The 19,102-nt window shown below is 35.1% G+C and overlaps 3 protein-coding genes across 5 annotated transcripts; all 3 read right to left on the reverse strand.

The window, feature by feature from the left end:
* Positions 1 to 6,258, reverse strand: LOC127117592 (uncharacterized). Of its 3 annotated transcripts, none has more exons than XM_051047660.1 (2): positions 5,196 to 6,258; positions 1 to 306 (listed from the first exon to the last, which is right to left on the reverse strand). In XM_051047660.1, exon 1 carries the CDS (start codon positions 6,109 to 6,111, stop codon positions 5,200 to 5,202), a length of 912 nt encoding a protein of 303 aa, XP_050903617.1. In that variant the 5' UTR covers positions 6,112 to 6,258; the 3' UTR covers positions 1 to 306; positions 5,196 to 5,199. The 3 variants fall into 3 exon arrangements, with proteins under 3 accessions (XP_050903617.1, XP_050903618.1, XP_050903616.1); XM_051047661.1 differs by lacking the exon at positions 1 to 306 and adding an exon at positions 1,222 to 2,167; XM_051047659.1 differs by lacking the exon at positions 1 to 306 and adding an exon at positions 3,118 to 3,419 and having other exon boundaries at positions 5,196 to 6,257.
* A 4,362-nt stretch (positions 6,259 to 10,620) lies between these two features.
* LOC127121618 (uncharacterized) lies at positions 10,621 to 11,296 on the reverse strand. The gene is made up of 2 exons (XM_051052075.1): positions 11,132 to 11,296; positions 10,621 to 11,046 (listed from the first exon to the last, which is right to left on the reverse strand). The coding sequence occupies exons 1-2, from the start codon at positions 11,294 to 11,296 to the stop codon at positions 10,864 to 10,866; spliced, it is 348 nt and encodes a 115-aa protein (XP_050908032.1). The 3' UTR covers positions 10,621 to 10,863.
* A 3,157-nt stretch (positions 11,297 to 14,453) lies between these two features.
* LOC127121055 (pectinesterase QRT1) lies at positions 14,454 to 16,508 on the reverse strand. Its single transcript, XM_051051672.1, has 5 exons — positions 16,039 to 16,508; positions 15,640 to 15,835; positions 15,335 to 15,538; positions 14,991 to 15,226; positions 14,454 to 14,752 (listed from the first exon to the last, which is right to left on the reverse strand). The coding sequence occupies exons 1-5, from the start codon at positions 16,362 to 16,364 to the stop codon at positions 14,605 to 14,607; spliced, it is 1,110 nt and encodes a 369-aa protein (XP_050907629.1). The 5' UTR covers positions 16,365 to 16,508; the 3' UTR covers positions 14,454 to 14,604.
* Positions 16,509 to 19,102: the final 2,594 nt, after the last annotated feature.

Genomic DNA, 19,102 nt, shown 5'->3' on the forward strand with positions numbered 1-19,102 from the left:
TGATAATGAACTGTTGAACAATGTTTATAATATGGTACAATAACATAACTTTCAGTCCTTAGCGAAAGGACTACTTCAGGTCGAAGAAAGGCTACACCACACTAATCCAAAGAACAACACTGTACAAGAAGCGCTTTCGCGAAGAAATCAAATCAATGCCGGGGAACAAGTAAATATTCCGACGAAAACTCACCAAGAGAGGATCTAGAAGTCTTCAAGCTATCAAAGACACTGAAGACACCAAACTCTTTCCCCCCTGTCTAGAAAGGGGAAGAGGTAGTCACACTCCTCTTAAAATCCGTTGCCCTAAAAAATGAAGGTAGAATATGAATAATGCGCTTTATAAGTGCTAAAATGATGTAAAATACATAAGCAATTATTGATTTATTTTATAAACAATTAATACAAAAACCCATGATTTATCTATGAAAGTGATAGAATGTTTGTTTAGACTTTTTACTGACACAATTATCAAAAACATGTAAAGGGACTGAAAAACAACCAAAAAACACACAAAGACCTTATCACTAGGCCACGCCCATGGGCGTACTAGGTAAGCACACGTGAGAGAAGACTTCATGGCTAAGTAACTTCATAGTGAAGGAATGGTTAGTGCACTAAGAGAATATGGATGGTGTGCATGCTATGGCTAGTTGTAGGGTGAAATGTCATTACTTAACAGAGAAAAAATTAGGAGAGGATGGGCGACGCATCTAAAAAATCTACCTTTATCAAGCCTATAAATAGGAGTTCCAAGGGAGTTTCAGTGGATTCAAGGGAGTACAAAAACGTAGTAGTGTCACATTGGTCTCAACAGAAGAATATGAGAGAGGGATTAAAGGCGAAAGCTCTGCTCGCGTGACAGGCTGCAAATGGCTTCCAAGTTTATCTTTTCAAAATTACCTATACAACTACAATGAGTAAGCGTATCTAGCAATCTCTTTGTTGGGGGTGAATGTAGTCATTATATTCTCATGTTTAATTATAGTTATGGCATTTTATGTAATTCTATTTGAGCTTTAATATTGATAATTTTTTATTTTTAATGCTTATTTTAGATTTACTATCTAAAATATATTTTAGTGGTACGACTTGACATACAAAAGGTGTTGGTTGTTACTAGATCTATGTCTCCATTTATTGGATGCTAATGCCTAGACATATGGTTATGTTTAATATCTACATAATACCGATAATTGGTAATCAATATCTTCATGTAAGTGTTGAAACTTAATATTGGTGTATTTAATAGTGCAAAAAATCGCATATTAAGTGATATAACTGATCTCATGTCTTTGAGTAAGAGATGAGATACAATGAAAGCAACCCACAATATTATTAATAGCTAAATAAAAAAGCATACTAATGACCAACAGTCATGCGTGAGTATAAATGATGACGAAATCTACCCCTTGCAAGTTTTCTCACAGTTGCCCTTAGAGGTGATTACATTGGTGGACTTCCACTCCAAAACCCTTGTCGCCCTTGGAGGTGGTTGCATTAGTGGACTTCCACTAGAAGATCATTGACGTCCTCAAAGGTGGTTACATTGTTGGAATACCACTTGAAGGTTCTTGCTTCTCTAGGAGGTGATTACATTGTTGGACTTCCACTAGAAGATCCTTGTCGCCCTTGGAGGTGATTGCATTGTTGAGCTTCCATTGAAAGATCCTTGCCACCCTTGGAGGTGATTACATCGTTGGACTTCCACTAAAGATCCTTGTCACCCTTAGAGGTGATCAAGCTACCAGACTTCCACTATAAGAGATTTGTTCTAGACGATGAATTTGAGGCCATCCAACTCGACACCAACCTTGTCCGATTAGTGAAGATAAAGGCCAATTTTCCAACAAGAGTAAGGGAAACATTGGTCGAATGTCTAAGAGTTGATGCATATCCTTTTGCCATATCCCCTGATGAGATGCTTGATATTGATCTGGTCATTGTTTTCCACCAGTTGAATGTCAATCTTGATGCCTGGTACATATCCCACTAGAGAAAGAGATAGTCCTTGGAGAAGGTTGAAGCTACTAACCAAAACGTTTCAAGGTCTATGGACATCAACTTTATCTTCAAAGCAAAATATACTAAATGACTTTCTAACGTTGTGCTAGTCAAGAAAGCCTTTGGGAAATAAAGAATGTATGTGGATTACACAGACCTTAACCTGACATTTCCAAAAGATTTGTATCCATTACTGAACATATAAGTTGATGGACAATTCAATGAAATACAAACTTTATCGACCAATAAACTTGGAGTTAAACCTAGAAAGTAAAGTTATCTCCTAGAGCAACATACTCTGAATCTTGCACGTATACATAATCAAGTAATAATGACATCCAAACATTAATTTCATGTATACACGTTTATATATGCAAGTTGTGGTGTTCACACTAGCACCTAAAATACAGAGCAAAGAAACTTTTGTAGCTACTTCTAACAAAAAGAATTGTACATAATAATGGAAGAAGACACTACAGACGATTTAGATCTCCTCATAAATTCTCAAGTGTCCTCCTTCTCAAATGGAAGAAGACACTACAGACGATTTAGATAGATTCTCAAGTGTCCTACTTGTCAAAGGCCATCATTGTTAAGTAAGTGAGAGGGCATGTGTAGTGTTTCTTAACAAAAAAAACACCTAACACGTGAAATGCATTTAAGACACGAGTTTCCAATAAAAGTGATGTCACTTCACAATCTTACATTTGGCCTAACAATGACCAATCAAGAAAGGAGAATGGCAAAACCCTCACCCTATAAAACTGAGGCAATGACTTGGAGGACAAGTGTTCACCATACACCGAACAAAAAGATGAAAAACGCAACATTCCATAAGTAACATAAATTCAATTCTCATTTGACCTATCTCACTCTCATACTAACTTGAGCATTAAAGTACTAATCATACACGTCTCCTCCTTCTCCTTCTCCTTCATACTAGAAACTCAAGTCCACCAATGCAATCCACATTAATCGTTCAATGATGTATTCTGATTCCCATTCGAAACACTACCAATTGTCAAATTGTTTATTTCCCATATGATATTAAAGATGATTTAGCCTTTTTCAAGGTTAGTAGGTTAGATAACATTGGGTTTGGACACATACATATCAACATAACTTGGGTTCTTTACAGAAAAGAAATACCAATTACAAAAGGTTACGTTGTCCAAAATCAAAGGTTAACCAGTTTTGCTTGGAAAATAATTTAAGCTACAGGATGCCAACAAACATGGAAAAACCGTAAGCCGGTCATATATTCATCCTGCTTTCAACCCTTCATTGCATTGATCCCTGCCAAACTAACTCCCTGCCTTAATGTTGAATATCATCTATTTTACAAAATTTATTCAAACCAGAACTAACTCTTGCTCTATATCCAGTGTTTATCCAACACAAAATCAGTAGGGTTCCTGTAATGTAAATGTTGAGGTTCCAAACTTAGTGAATTGATACTTGATACTATGTAAACGAAAAAATTAGCTAAATACATAAAACAGTCTAAGGTTAATTGCTGTTAGCAAACCCAGCAACATAGTGTTGCACAAAGGGCAAATTAGGGAATTGATATGGTGGAAGGAATAACAGACTCATTGACAGTTGTATGACAGATGGCAGACAATGCAACAAACAGGGAATTGAGGCACATCACAAGATTCTATGAAGGCTAACAAACTCTATGAAGGCTTTACTACATAATCCTTAAGTGATATTTTAATTCTTCTCCTTCTAGTCCTATATAGATTAGATTCTCTGATATTCCTTTCTATCTTCCTGCATAGTACATTACATAAGGATCTTCTTAGATGTCATACTTGGTCATTCTAAGCCAATTCCTTTTCCTAGGCCTAATTACTATTTGTACCGAGTTAAATGTATCTTGCTCTCCACTATCAATGAAAAGTACATATCCCTTTTTTTTTGTTGCATTGTGTACTGTTTCATTGTTGGTTCTCTGTGCTACACTACATATAGTTCCTGCAAGCCATGCAAATGTTGCGTAATTGTGATTAAGCCAACACGTTAGATAGACAATATAATGCCCTTAACTGATTCCAAATTAGCACCCCTGTTGCAAATTATTCCTACACACTATGCTTCACCGAACAATCTGATTTCAAAAATTTCTTACTTATAGTAAACACTAAAATATCAGAATGTGTAGGCTGATTTAAGTTTAACAGTTAAAATGACATATTTTTGATCTCCATACCTAAACATGTAAACCAAAGCATTCAAGACTACAGAAAAACCATTCATGTAAACTATCATTCAAGCACATTTGGACAAAACAGGAAGTTCTCTTCCTTTTCATATTTTGATAGTGATGATCTACTATACATATGATATAGGCTGATTTGAGGGGTTAGGTTAAGTTGAGGTGTGATATATAAAAGTGACGAGAACAAAGAAGAAGATATATTTTTCAAAAGGGAAATAACATTATTTACCATACGCTGTCAAAATTTAGGAATCCTAAATAAGCAATGCTCACACATTCGATACATATCATAACTAAGAACCCAAAACAGAAATTAGTAAAATATGATTTCACAGGTTTGGCAGTGGTACATATATTCCAACTCTTTTGTTCACTCATGCAAGCATGCTCCCCATTTTTTTTAACTCCTAAATACTCTTGAGAGATAAAAAAAACCCACTAAGCTCACAAGTTAAAATATCAAATACCTATGCAAGAATTATATAAGGGCTGAACAGAGAGTTAATAAGGTAATATCAATGAAAGAGTTCAAAATGAAGTAAAATATAAGTATATAATGCCACTCAAAGCAATACTTGCAAGGTAGAGTTTCAGCGATTACTTATTAACATGAAAAAAGAGATGTCTATCTTGGATTTGAATCTTTATATGGTTAACCAAAAGATAAGGTTGTTGACTAATAATGATTAATTATAAATTTTTTACCATACAACATCATCCATTGCAATTTTAATTCTCTCAATGATTAATTGTTGACTAATCCGAATTCAAAAACTCCTTGCAAATCAATGCTACACTATATGCATTTAAATTCTCTTAATGAATACAACATCATCCAGTGCAATTTACAACAATAGATAAGTCATTCAGAAAACATCAAACATACTAGTCTAAATCAACTGCAACATGTATTGATGTAAGTAAACAGTTCCAATCCAATTCGGGGCAGAACATAAAAATCACCTACCTAGCTAGCGATGAATGTTAAGCAAGTCTTTAGCTTCAGTCTGCTCCTCCATGAGAACATCACTAACATACTTATTCAACAAATCCGTCTTCTTCTTCTGCAACACCATCTTCTCAATCTCCTTTTCATCAGGCAACGGCACGTGAACAATGAATTCCCTCTCTTTCATATCCGACTTATCCCTCATCTCCCTCTCCTTCATCCTCTCCTCCTCCACCACATCTTCCTCCTCCTCATGAAGTATCTCCCTAGCAGCAGTTGTAACCTCAGCAACCTCCCCACTTCGAACAGCCTTCCTAGCCTCTTTCCTTATCATATCAAGCCGGTGCCACTCTTCGTCCGCTTCACGTTGCATATCCTTCTCAGCAGCCGCCTCAAGGGGTTCAAGAATACCATCCTCATCGTCCCGGTAACCATAATAAGCTGCATTGATTCGTTTATAGATGTCATATCGAGTTCTTCGTTTGCGAAGCTCCGGAGGTTTCTCAAACAGCTCACGTACTCCGGGGAGCTTCTTCGCAGCACCAAAGTATCGGTAGCCAGGACCACGGCCGCTAGGGTTTGGTACATCTACAATATTTCCGTCGAGATCCGTCATCTTGGCAGAATGTCGAGCGTAATTGGGACCGCCGAGTTCGACAATTCGCCGCTCCCAATGAACCTTCTCGCGGATGAGTTTATTGATTTCGTCATTGAGGTCACGGAGTCGGTGTTCGCCGAGACCTTCGTTTTGGATCTCGGCGACTTTACGACCGATTTCACGCATAATCTGTTGACGCCATTTGTCTGCTTCGTTGAGGTCACGGCACTCTGAGGCAAGAAAAGGACGGCGTTCCTTTGGTTTCTTCTTCTCTTCCGCTTTCATGGTGATGAAACGGTTGAGCATGGATTGAGCTTTCTCTTCATTACGAGCCATTTTCGATTTCTTCTGAATGGAAAATTGGAAAACACTGCAAATTCAGCGTAGAGGTTTTGAAATAGGGTTTCCTCTTGTTCTCAGATAGGAGGAAGGAGTTTAGCGTTTGTTAACCAAATTGTTGCTGCTTCACTAACCCCCTCCTTCTAAAATTGGGCCGTGGTTTGGGCCGTTACGTGGTGTTTTAGAGAATCTATCCTGATACCCCTAAAATTTAACCTGACACTTCCCAATTTTCAATAATATCTAAAATACTTTTGATATAATTTAATTAAAAAAAGGCACATAAACAATTTAGGAAAATTTTACTTCGCACCCCTACGTTTAGCCTCATACCCCTATAATTCTTCAAAAATTCCAATTCTATCCTTAATTGATTTTAATCAATTTACCATTTCATTTTTACCATTCAGTTGAAACTTTCAAAAATTACACATTTCACCCTTGCATCGGAACTCCTGGAAAAAGACTTCCGGTATGTATTTTTTCCAAATTGGAAGACTTCACAAAAGACATCTGGAACACACAAAGTAATGAACCGGAAGTCTTCACGAAAGAGTTTCGGTTCTTTAAGAAAAAAGTCACGTTTCAGAACACTTTTTGAAAGAGTTCCGGTAAACAAAGTGACACATACTGGAACTCTTTGAAGAAGTGTTCCGGTTTGTTTTTTTTTTATAATTTTTTTTATTGTGCAGGAATGGAAAATCTTCCCCAAATATGTATAGATACTTCTGATGCGTTTATAACGACTGAAAGATTTGGTACACGAGAATAGGTGATCAGATGGATTAAAGAGGTTGGAATCGATAATAAAGTAACTATTATTATCAATCGTTCAGATACTGAAACAGGGAAGAGAGGGAGAAGTAACAAATTAATATTTGGTTGTGATAAAGGTAGGAAACACAAGAGTACTGATAGTGGTACCCAAAGTGCGTCTAAGAAATGTGGATGCCCATTTAAAATCAGGTCGGCTCCAGCGAAAGATGAGTCTGGTTGGAAGATTGATGTAAAATGTGGGTTACATAATCATGGTTTACCTGATAGATTAGAAGGTCATTCATTTATTGGTAGGTTGACCACATATGAGAAGCAACATGTCGCTGATTTGACAAAGAGACATGTACCACCTAGACACATATTGCTTTCCTTGCAAGACCGAGATCCTGAGAATGTCACTCGGATTGCGCAAGTACACAAGCATAAGGGTGTGATACAAAAAGAGATAAGAGGTCCTAGAAGTGAGATACAACATCTGTTTAAGCTTATTGAGGATGCAGGCTATGTCTATTGGAGTAGAAAAAAGGATGACTCGGAAGTTGTGAGAGAGATATTTTGGGCCCATCCTGATTCAGTTAAGTTGTTGAATATTTTTCCGATTGTGTTAGTTATGGATATCACCTACAAGACAAACAAATATAGACAACCTTTGTTTGAAATTGTTGGCATGACATCAACCGAGTTGACTTTTGTTGTTGCATTTGCGTATATGGAGTCTGAGCAGACATAGAATTTTTGCTGGGTATTGGAGAAACTAAAAGAGTTGTTTGTGAAGAAAGACTTGTGTCCACAAGTGATTTTGACAGATATAGATCTTGCTTTGATGAAAGCAATTGAAATTGTGTTTCCCAGGTCGATTAATTTGCTATGTAGATTTCACATTAACTAAAACATTGGTGCCAAATGCAAACAACATGTGGTGAATGACCTGCAAAAGACGATAGACACATTATGGATGGAAGTTGTTTGGGCTAGGGATGAGGTTGAGTATGGTCAACGGTTGCATCAACTTGAGCAAGCATGTGTTAATTATAGTGGATTTATGAATTATGTGAAAGACACATGGTTGACTCCACATAGACATAGATTTGTTGGAGCATGGATTAATCGAGTGCTACATTTGGGTAACACAACGACTAATCGGTACGTCTTATAATTTTTTATGTGTTATTTTTATATGTGATATTTTTTCTATGTATTTTTTATGTGTTATTTTCAATATTTTTAGGGTTGAATCTGCTCATTGGAAGTTAAAGCAGATGTTAGGAAACAGTATAGGTGATATGGTCAAATGTTGGGAAGCTATGAATAACAACTTGAGGTTACAACTGGGAAACATTAGAGCTTATTTTCAAAAGAGTTTTTACGAAGTTGAGCACGCGCACATAAGTCCCTTTTATGGTTATTTGTGTGGTTCTGTATCTCGAGCTGCTTTGAGACGTATTGCTAAAGAGTTATTGAGAGTTGATTATGTTGGAACTAACAGGCAAATATGTGGTTGTACTCTTAGAACATCTTATGGGTTACCTTGTGCTTGTGAGTTAGGAAGATACGCATTAGGTGGTATACTGATACCCATAGACGTTGTTCATGTTCATTGGAGGAAACTAACTATGGAAGTTGAATTAGAGGTATGTGCAGATGATGGATCAGAGGTGGATATGACTTGTGCAATGGATGAATTGTGGAAACGATTTAGGTCATTAGATGTTATTGGGAAAAGGGCATTAAAGAGTAGGGTATGTGAACTAGCATACCCAACAATGACTCCATTGTGTCCACCACCCGAGAAACTAAAAACCAAAGGAGGAGTGAAGAAGAAAGGGAAAAAACCAGCAGAATATGATGTTTATAGGGACCCTTCGTATCATGAGTATGTTGATAAGGCATCTCAATCTTCACAAAGGCAATCTTAACCATCACAGACTTCGAAGAAGTTAAAGTTATCAAAGAAGCAACCACAATTCACTCTTCAATTTCCTAATCATATTAGGTCATACATTGAAGATGTAGTTAATGTTGAATCAGATGGTAATTGTGGATTTAGAGCCATTGCATCATTGCATGGATATGGTGAGAGTGGTTGGCCAATGGTTCGCAGAGAGTTGGGGTTGGAAATAATAGACAAGGATAGGTCAACTTTGTATGACAAGTTATTTTCTAATCGGTTGTCAGAAGTGAGAGAATCTTTAATGATAGAATCCTTTGGTTCACAGCCACCTAAAAAATGGTTGACTCTACCAGATATGGGTTACTTGATAGAGAATCGCTATAATGTTGTACTTGTCTGTTTAGGCAATCCGTGCATGACTTTCTTTCCGATGACAAGTTCACATTCACCAAATGTCTCTATTTATTGCATTGGTTTTGTTAACCAAAATCATTGGGTTCAGGTACGTATTTTGTATGACAAGTTATTTTATATGATTTAATATTTTAATTATTTCACTTAATATTGTATATGACTTAATATTTTAATTATTTCACTTTATCATGTTAACATGAAAGAGGGGTTTCCGTTGCCACAGGTCGCATTAGATTGGAGGAAATTTCGTTCTCATACAACAACGTCTTGGATGTTAGGATTTGCAGGACGTCTACAACATTGGCAATTACTTACACCTATATTAGCATGAATATGTACTCAAAACATGAATATGTAATAAAAACATGAATTTTATATTATGTCTATTATATTCAGTTCTAAAACTTAATACATAAATCAATGTGAACGAGAAATATGCAAAGCTTCAAATAAATCAGCAAACTGTGGATCTTCCTCTTCGACATTAACTTGTCTCAGATAGCGATGAATCAATGTAGATACACGAGCCCAATCAAGATCAGATGGTCTGGCGTCATATACAGGAACTGGTACCTCTCTTGGATCGTCACGATGGGGAGGTACCAACCATGGATGTGAAACACAATAATACCACTCCAGATAACCATCTTCTACATCAAATGGAGTGGTGGCCAGGGTAGTTGGACGGATCACAGTGATAACGCTCTGATGGTAACCAATCCAATCAACATCAATATCCGTCGCCATCATACAATCAAGTGGTGGGATGGAACATATTGCCTGTACCCGAACTGACGTAAACATCTGTCAGGCAAGTATGGAACAACTGCGTCACCCCACTTCAAATACCCCATGTAAAGACATATCTCATCAAACTGACGCCGTGCTCTATGATCCTCAAATGGACGCCATATGACGTCGACAGGTGTCAGCTCGTCCAAAATAGGTCGTAAATCATCAACCTTCAGGACTCCTTGCCTATACGACCATCTCATCGCTCGAGGAAGACCACAATTATCAGCTGGTTTCCAATTCTCCCCTCTTTTTCCAACAGTTGGAAAGTACTCGTGAATCCAACACTGTTACAAAATACAAACATAATAAAAAAAATAAATTAAGTTAACATATTTTATAAAATGAATCCAACACTTAATAAACAAAATTAAATTATATACCTGTAGGAGAGTAGGATATTCACCGAGCTGTTTGCAACTGAACATGGACGCATCTCCAAGATATTTGTATAGGGTAACTAGTGCAGCTGCTCCCCAACTATATCCTAAACATCTATCTAAGTCCGTAAACAATAGGAGGTATCGTGCCTCTACAAGTGTAAAGGTCTTATCGGCAAAAATGGTGGAACCCACCAACATCAACAGATACGCTCTGGTCGCATATGCCCAGCTGGAAGCAGCTCTATGTTGTATGAATAAATCATATAACCACTCCAACTTATAATACGAACCCCTGCAGCTACGAACATGTGATTGTGCTTCACCCTGTGACACTCCTAAGTAGTCAACAACAAGTTCAACAGCTACCTCTTCCGTGACATCCTGAGGACTCCAGAAGATACCCCTGATGGGCAAGTGAAGCAGACATGAGACATCATCCAAAGTAATGCTCATTTCACCAAACGACATGTGAAATGAAGATGTCTCTAGATGTCATCTTTCCACAAATGCAGAGACAAGATTTGTGTCTATCTTGTTCAGACTAGTTCTCTGAAGTGAAGATAAACCAGATCTAGATACCCAACTCTCCATCTGTGGTGGAAGAGCCAATGGAACCCTAGATGTCAGCTTCAGTCCATGTCCAACAACCTTCAACTCTTTCTTTGGACCTCTTTCCTAAAAACAATTAAAACACATATTAGAAAACACAATATAAAATATTCAACTATTATTCATTTTCAAATATATCCCGTTTATTTACCTCACCAAACCATAAATGCCGAGCAACATGATACTCGTACTTCACCAAAAGAGACGTATCGTACGGTCCTCCTGGATATCCAACCGGCTCAGCTGCAGATGAAGATGCGCCCCGACCTAAAGTGCGGTCTGGAATCCTACCATTTGCACCTCGTCTTCGAACCATTACAAAAAAAAATTATAAAAAAATTATTAAAAAATAAAAAAATTATAAAAATTAAAATAAAAAAAAATGCACCGGAACACTTCAAAGAAGAGTTCCGGTGTGGAAAAATAAAAGGTTGACTACCAAAACACTTCTTAAAAGAGTTCCGATTTAGTTCATCAAAACCGGAAGTCTTTAAGAAAGAGTTCCGGTATACAACCAGCCAAACCGGAAGACTTTCTAAAAGACTTCCGGTTCAATGCCCCCAAAAGGCAACAAACTGGAAGACTTTAGATAAGTGTTCCGGTATACACTATGTGAATCAGAAGATTTACTCTTAGTGTTCCGGTTTACAATGCCAAAAAATGCAAAAATATGTGTTCCGGAAGTCTTCAAGCGCAAATGGGAAAAATTTCCATGTCTGAAAAATATACCCTATTTATATAAGGATATTTTGGTTCAAAAAAATTATTTCTAGAGGTGTGGGTACAATTGTAGGGGTACTAGATAAAGTTTTCACAATTTAGCAGTGCATTTGAAAAATACAATATGAATAAAAAAAACACGTTAGTGCATTCTAAAAATTTTGGTATGTATTTTTACGTTTTTTTTTAAATTGATAGGTGAAATTTTTTATTGGATTTTTTTGAAAAATTCAGAAAAATAATATTTTTAAAAAATCTGATAATGTATTTGAAAATTCGATAAAAACTCATAGAATTTTTAAAAAATACGTTAATGTATTTGAAAATTTTGGTAAAAACATATATATTTGTTTAAAAATCTAACTGTGTATTTGAAAATTCTGGTAAAAACTCATAATTTTTTTATAAAAATATGATAAAAATTTATAGATATTTTAAAAAATTCTTTAAAAACTCATAGATTATTTGAAAAATCTGGTAAAAATTCATAGATTTTTTTAAAAAATAGGGTGAAAACTTATAGATTGTTTGAAAAATCCAATAAAAACTCATAGATTTTTGACAAATTCGATAGTATATTTGAAAAATCCGGTAAAAACTCATAGATTTTTTGAAAAATCTGATAGAAGTAGTACATTTAGATGTATGTGGCCCATTCGAGGATCATACTATTAGTGGAAACAAGTATTTTGTCTCATTTGTCGATGAGTATAATCGAAAGCTTTAGATTTATATGATCAAGCGAAAGGACGAAGTATTTGAAATCTTTAAGAGATTCAAGATGCTTATCGAAAACCAAAGTGAAAAGAAGATAAAGGTTTTGCAAACAGATGGAGGTGGAAAATACACACCCAAGATATTTGTGGAGCTTTGTGCAGAATATGGTATTGATCATAAGGTAGCTGCTTTTTATATGCCTCAACATAATGGAATAGCAGGAAGAAGAAACATGACCATATTGGATATGACGAGATGCATGTTGAAGAAAAATAACTTGCCAAAGTCCTTATGGTGTGAAGCTGTCACCACAACTGTATATATTTTGTACATGTGCTCTACTAAGAAGCTAAAAAACAAGGTTCCAGAAGAAGTTTGGAGTGGAAAAAAATTATTAGTGAGTCATCTGAAGGAGTTTGACTCTATTTGATATAAACATGTTCCTGATGCAAGGAGAAAGAAGCTTAATGATAAAAGTGAACCTATGTTTCTGGTAGAAAATCACAAAACTGAGACTTACAGATTATTCAATCCAATCAATGATAAGATCGTGATGAATCGAGACATTGTGATTAATAAAAATTCTGTTCGCGCTTGGAATTCATATGATGCGGCTAACAAGCCATTGATGGGCTATGAAGTTGATGAAGAAAGTAGTGAGCACGAAGAATTTCCAGTCGATAATGTTCCAGTCACTATCAAAGTCGAAGAAAACAATCGAGAGGGTATGGCTAGCACAAGCCAAAGACCTCAAAGAACTAGAGTACTCCTAATAAGGCTTCAAGATTGTGGAGTGGTCGGTGATGATGAAGTCACACCAGATGGTGATTTGGTTCATTTCACTTTACTTGCATGTGTTGAACCAATCAACTATAGTGATACCTTCAAATATAAACAATGGAAGGAAGCTATGGTCGAAGAGTTACAGGCAATCAAAAGAAATAACATGTGGGAGTTAGTCGAATTTCTAACACATACAAAAGTTATCAAAGTGAAATGGGTGTTCAAGTTGAAGCATAATGTTGATGGGTTGATAACAAGACATAAGACAAGATTAGTAGCTCGAGGATTTCTTCAGAGAGAAGAACTCGACTACTCTGAAATATATGCATCCGTAGCAAGATTGAAGACTGTTCGATTGGTGGTAGTCTTGGCATGTAAGCAAGGTTGGTCGATATTTCACTTAAATGTGAAATCAACATTTTTCAATGGTCCTCTAGATGAAGAAGTATATGTCACACAACCTCTCGGCCTTGTGATACAGGAGGAAGCAAGGAAATGCACAAAGGGATCTATGACCTCAAGCAGACACCTAAGGCATGGAACAAGAAGATCTACTCATACTTGATCGAATTGGGATTCATCAAATGCAAATTTGAGTATAGTGTCTATGTTCATGTCGTGGCACAAGATATAACAATCATCTGCTTATATGTCAATGACTTGTTAATAATTGAAAATAGCTCGGAGAACTTGTCGAAGTTCAAAGAACTAATGAAGAAGGAATTTGGAATGTCGGATCTAGAAAAGTTGTCGTACTTCCTAGGCATGGAATTTCAAATGTCGAAATAAGGTATGGTGCTACATCAAAGAAAATATGTCAAAGAGATACTCAAGAGATTCTGGATGAAAGACTCGGATCCTACATCCTCACATGTCAAACCAAATTTGAAGCTAGAGAAACATGGAGAGAAAAACAAACTAACTTAAACAACAAACTAACATATTTCGATAGCTACACTAACATTTCAACTTCGACAAAATTGGCTACAACACTCATTTATAACCCATAAGCTACAATATTATAGTAATTAAGATTTTCAAATCTAAATGTTTTTTAGAGGGATATTTTTCAAATGAGTTTATTGGACACAATCCTAATCACACCCAATCTTCTTAAATTTTGTTTGATGAAGGTTAAAGATGGAAAATTGTATGTTGTTCTCTAGTGAACATATGTCGTAATACTCTGTGGCTCACAACATATACAACTATAGTACAGATAAAAAATCTAAGACCTTATGTCATCTATCACATATACAAATAAAATCATTACATAGAAGAAGGCCATGTTTCAGTGCAAAGATATAAACAAGATTTTTTTTCTTCATTTTTTGATATGTAGGATGATAAACATGGATATAAATTATGTAGTAATATATGTCATTTGATATGTGTGTAGTAACTCTACAGTCTAAGCCACTGATTTCCATTTATGAAGTTAATGTCCAAAAAAGGCTTTGCTTCTCCATAGCTTAATGATTTTGACCAAGGCACCCTTTGTGTTCTGTCTGCTCCTTTTCCATAGCACTTATATTCACCGAACACCGCAGTCCTGAAACACAAAATGCTTATGAATAAATCTTCCACATTATGGTTCTAGAATAGTGTTAAAATGTTAAATCAAATGTGAATTAACTATGAAGCATAGACACAGACTCGATCCTGACATAAACACGTTGTCAAAATTTGTCGGTGTCTTATCGCTAATCGGTGTCACGTGTCATATTTTAGACACGATTTCATTTGTAGTATCGGCGTAACTTAAAGAACAAGTATAATGTTATACGTACTTTTTTCTTTCTGGATGATCCCATTCTGACCAGCCTTCTGGATTAATAATATCATCCATATGACAGTTAGAGTAAATTACTCTCGAGTAATCCGCCCAAGCTCTTCCAAGGTACACACTTCCCGTTCCTCTAATACTACATCCTACAAAAGAAAATCCGGTATCTTGAAATGGCGAATCCCTGTGATGTGCAGCAATTGCTCCATAGTTCTCAGCTAACGATTGAAGCCTACACTTCTGATAAGTACAAACAGAATCATTCAAAGTTCCAAAGATGAAACTAGTTTTGTTTTAGTAAAAAAACATAGAAAAAGATAAAAATTAGTTCTGTTCTCTTCATTTTACCTCATAGAGTGATTTTGCACTGCCAAAGATGAAATCAACCTTTCCTTCTATGAGACACCGGTAGAAATAGTGAGTTCCTGTGTTATCCAAGAGTGTGTCTTGTGTTCCTTTAATCTTAACTCTATAGAACATTGCTTTATCACTGTCTACTCTCAGCGCCACTGCCTGCATTCCTGTTCCACCTGCCGACGCAACCACCGTGTTCTGCAACCACCACACAAAGACCATCAAACCAAGGATCGCAGCGTAACCGAAATTGCAACCGCTAACGCAGTTTATAAACATGCCAAAAATTGTGTCCTTACCTCAAAAGTAACTCTAGTTGCACAAAAAAAATCTGACTCGACCGCGACAGTCGCTGATCCGTAGGTTCCCAATGCCTGACCATTTGGGCCTCTATCTGATGATTTGCTGTTCCAAGTAATTACAGGACCTGCTGTGTGATTTCTTCTACCAATAAACGATACATAAGGCTTTGTAATTGGCACAAACACTCTTTCTCTGCACAAATTTCATACACTTTCAATCAAATACGTGATATGCATTTCGTTTTCGTTACTGTCCAATCAGACACTGATGTCGACGTGTCAGTGTCATCTGATCAAATACATGATATATGTAGTGTCCAATCTGATACAGATCGACGTGTCAGTGTCCAGTGTCGTGTACTACAGATAAAAACAACGATCATGTATATTACAAACCTGTAAATTCCTGGAAAAATGTAGATTTTGACTCTATGTTTGTTCCAATCAGGAACCAAATCAACTGCACCTTGAACAGTTTTGGAATGACCATTTCCATTCTGATCAACAACAATAACTCTAACCTCATTTTGATTATAAACATTACTCTTTCTCAAAACCAATCTTTCTTCATCAACCATCAAATCTTCCCAACTAATATAATTCCTAACATCATCCCCTTTACCACATTCTGCTAAATCCACCTCAACAATCAACATAACAAAAACCAAACCAAGCAAAATCACAACAACTCTAGAACACAAACCCATGAACAACAACATCATAAGAAAAAAAACTGTCACAGTGTCTAATATGTTGTTATGTTTTCATAGCAATATATATCAAAACATGAATAGATAGAAAGATTGTGTAACGGTTAAATTATTATTATAGAGTTGAAGCATGAAGTAGCTGATTGTAATAAATAACCGAGCGTTATGGTTTGTGATAGATAGTGTGATACCGTCAGTTACAAACTTTGTTATGGAGAAATTGAATAAAGTTTTTGAGTTTAATTCAAGGAACATAAGAAAGACATTAATTAGATAAATATGGGATTATGTCTAAATAAAACATTAATTCTAAACTCAGATAGATCACAAAAAGATGAAACGGTTGATGAAAACAAGAACATGGGGTTTAGTTTAGGCATATTGGGCGCAACTGCTTCCCACTATGTTCTTCAAATTTTATTTTCCCTCTTTACAAAATTGATGAACCACCAAATTTTGATACTTTCTCAATTTTTTATTTAGTAAATAATTAACTTTGGATTATTTATTTTTTAGATTAATTTGCTACAACATGTGAATTTGTTTGTATGAATGATTGTCCTAAGATGAGAATTATTAGTATATGAATTATGATTAAGAATAATGTTGGTCGCATAATTTATTATGACAATACTTGTATGCCACGAGAAGAAGGGATAAATCAAATACGTAAAATGGAAGTGTAATTATTGAACCATCATAACAAATAAAAAATTGTATATTTCAATCATATCCTGTCCAAAGGTTATACGGCTTAAACTAAAGTTTTAGGCTTTACAATTTTAAATAAAAAAATCAATTTAATTATAAATTTATAATACAACAAATTTATTATAAATGCTTTTTGTTAATTGATTTGGAAATTGTAAAAACCTCTTTTTCTCTTTGATTTTGAATTCAATTTTTGGCTTTAGCAAAATTTAATATTTTATATTTAAAATATCACTATAAAAATTGTTTTAAATTTCTTTGGTATGGGATGGATTCAATTACAAATGTGAAGAAAATTTATAAATTTTTTTTAGAAAATCTATTCAAGAAAAAAATTATTATCGACTCTGATGTTATTTTGTGGTATTTTCGTTGAGACGACATCTCAATTGTTTGTCACTTGTGATTTGGCTAGTACTATAGAACTATGAGTTGGTTAGGTTGGTAGGTAATTCTTCTTATAAATTGAGTAATTTCTTTTATAAGTTTTATCTCTTTAAGTGGTTGAGCAAAGTCTAGAAGAGATATTTCTATGATTTGACATGTAGTGGTTTGGTATATTTGAAGGGTTAGGAATGATGTTGTGTTTTCTGAGTCTTTAACAAACGTGAAAAATGTGGAGAAGAAAAATATTTGTTTTAGCTTGAAAATGGTTTTTGAGGATAGCAACTAAGAACTCTTGCACATTCATAAAATGATTTCAAAAATCTATCCTTCAGGTTAACCAATAACGAATTCAGATTTATGGACAAATTACGAGTGTATGTGTTCCTTTCTTTCTTTTTTGGTAGTCTTTGATCAAGTGTTGACAATCCTACTGACTTGAGATCTATCTTGTTCTTCATAATGTTGTAGCTTTGATGACGAGTTTCTTTTGAGTTTGATCTGTGGTGTTTTTTTCTTTTCTTTTTGTACTTGTATTTATTTGTCTTTAATTTTTTATTTTTTTAATTCTCAGGAGTAACTTTTAGTACTTTTGTATCATTTTTGCGGATATATATTCTTTTGAGTCCATCCCTCTTTTTTCATTTTTTATTATATATAATTATTATTTGCTTTAAAATTTTTATTTTTTAAATTATTAGTGATATTAACCATTCAACGTGTGCCCAATATTCTACCATCAATTTTCTCCTATTCACTATACTTTAGACAAATAGAGATATATTATTTTCAAAATATGTGTTTGGAGGACATTTTTGTTAGTGCATGAGGAAATTTTAATGAGGAGAGAGAGAGAGAATGAGGAATAAGGATTGTTGTTATTGAATAAGATTGTAAAAATTGAATTAAAAATATGTCTTTTTATATACAACTAACTCGTATATTAAGTAAGAAACCATAAACCCTAATTAACTTTGGGATTGAGCTACACAATTTGGATTATATCACAACATACCCCCCTATAATCCAAGTTGTTGAACATACGCTAATCATAGTCGATCTTAACTATTCCTAATTTCTTTCTCAAATTCAAGAATTTGTCGATCTTCAATCCTTTGGTGAAAATGTCGGTCAAATGTGCTTCACTTGAGCAATGCATTAATTCAAGTTCACCTCGATTTACATTCTCCTTTAAGAAGTGAAATCTAGCTTAAATGTGCTTACTCCTTCCATGCAAAACTGAATTCTTCCAAGATATATGGCTGACTTGTTGTCGATCTGCAAACAGGACCGACCTTGTTGGTGTGCGAGGTGTGCCACCGCACAGGGTCTCAAAAATTTGGGGACCTCAAATATTAAAAATACATTAAATATTTCTTATATAGGTAGTTTATTAAATATATGTAAGATGTTTATGTATTGGCCTGATGGAAGTGTATCAATGCTTTTTGATGATCATGACCTGAGTTCGATTCTACCATAATCTTGTTCAAGACTAAAATATTATATTTTTATAATCATTTTTTATTATATCTTTTAATATTATTTACAATTTAAATAAATTTTTAGTTTTTTTAAAATATTTTTTTATTAGAGTTCAACATGAAACATTAGATCAGGGCCTCGAAATGTTTTGGGTCGGCCCTATCTGCAAC

This window comes from Lathyrus oleraceus, chromosome 2 (genome assembly GCF_024323335.1).
Source record: "Lathyrus oleraceus cultivar Zhongwan6 chromosome 2, CAAS_Psat_ZW6_1.0, whole genome shotgun sequence".
In the NCBI taxonomy this organism is placed as follows: Eukaryota; Viridiplantae; Streptophyta; class Magnoliopsida; order Fabales; family Fabaceae; genus Lathyrus; species Lathyrus oleraceus.

What these genes read in the sequence shown, in the direction of transcription:
- LOC127117592 (XM_051047660.1), bottom strand. Translation starts at nt 6,111, where the DNA reads ATGGCTCGTAATGAAGAGAAAGCTCAATCCATGCTCAACCGTTTCATC.
- LOC127121055 (XM_051051672.1), bottom strand. Translation starts at nt 16,364, where the DNA reads ATGATGTTGTTGTTCATGGGTTTGTGTTCTAGAGTTGTTGTGATTTTG. An exon ending in ATTTTTCCAGGAATTTACAG is followed by an intron (nt 15,836 to 16,038) that starts GTTTGTAATATA and finishes AAATTTGTGCAG; the next exon opens with AGAAAGAGTGTTTGTGCCAA. An exon ending in GTGCAAAATCACTCTATGAG is followed by an intron (nt 15,227 to 15,334) that starts GTAAAATGAAGA and finishes TGTACTTATCAG; the next exon opens with AAGTGTAGGCTTCAATCGTT.
- LOC127121618 (XM_051052075.1), bottom strand. Translation starts at nt 11,296, where the DNA reads ATGGTTCGAAGACGAGGTGCAAATGGTAGGATTCCAGACCGCACTTTA. An exon ending in GGCATTTATGGTTTGGTGAG is followed by an intron (nt 11,047 to 11,131) that starts GTAAATAAACGG and finishes AATTGTTTTTAG; the next exon opens with GAAAGAGGTCCAAAGAAAGA.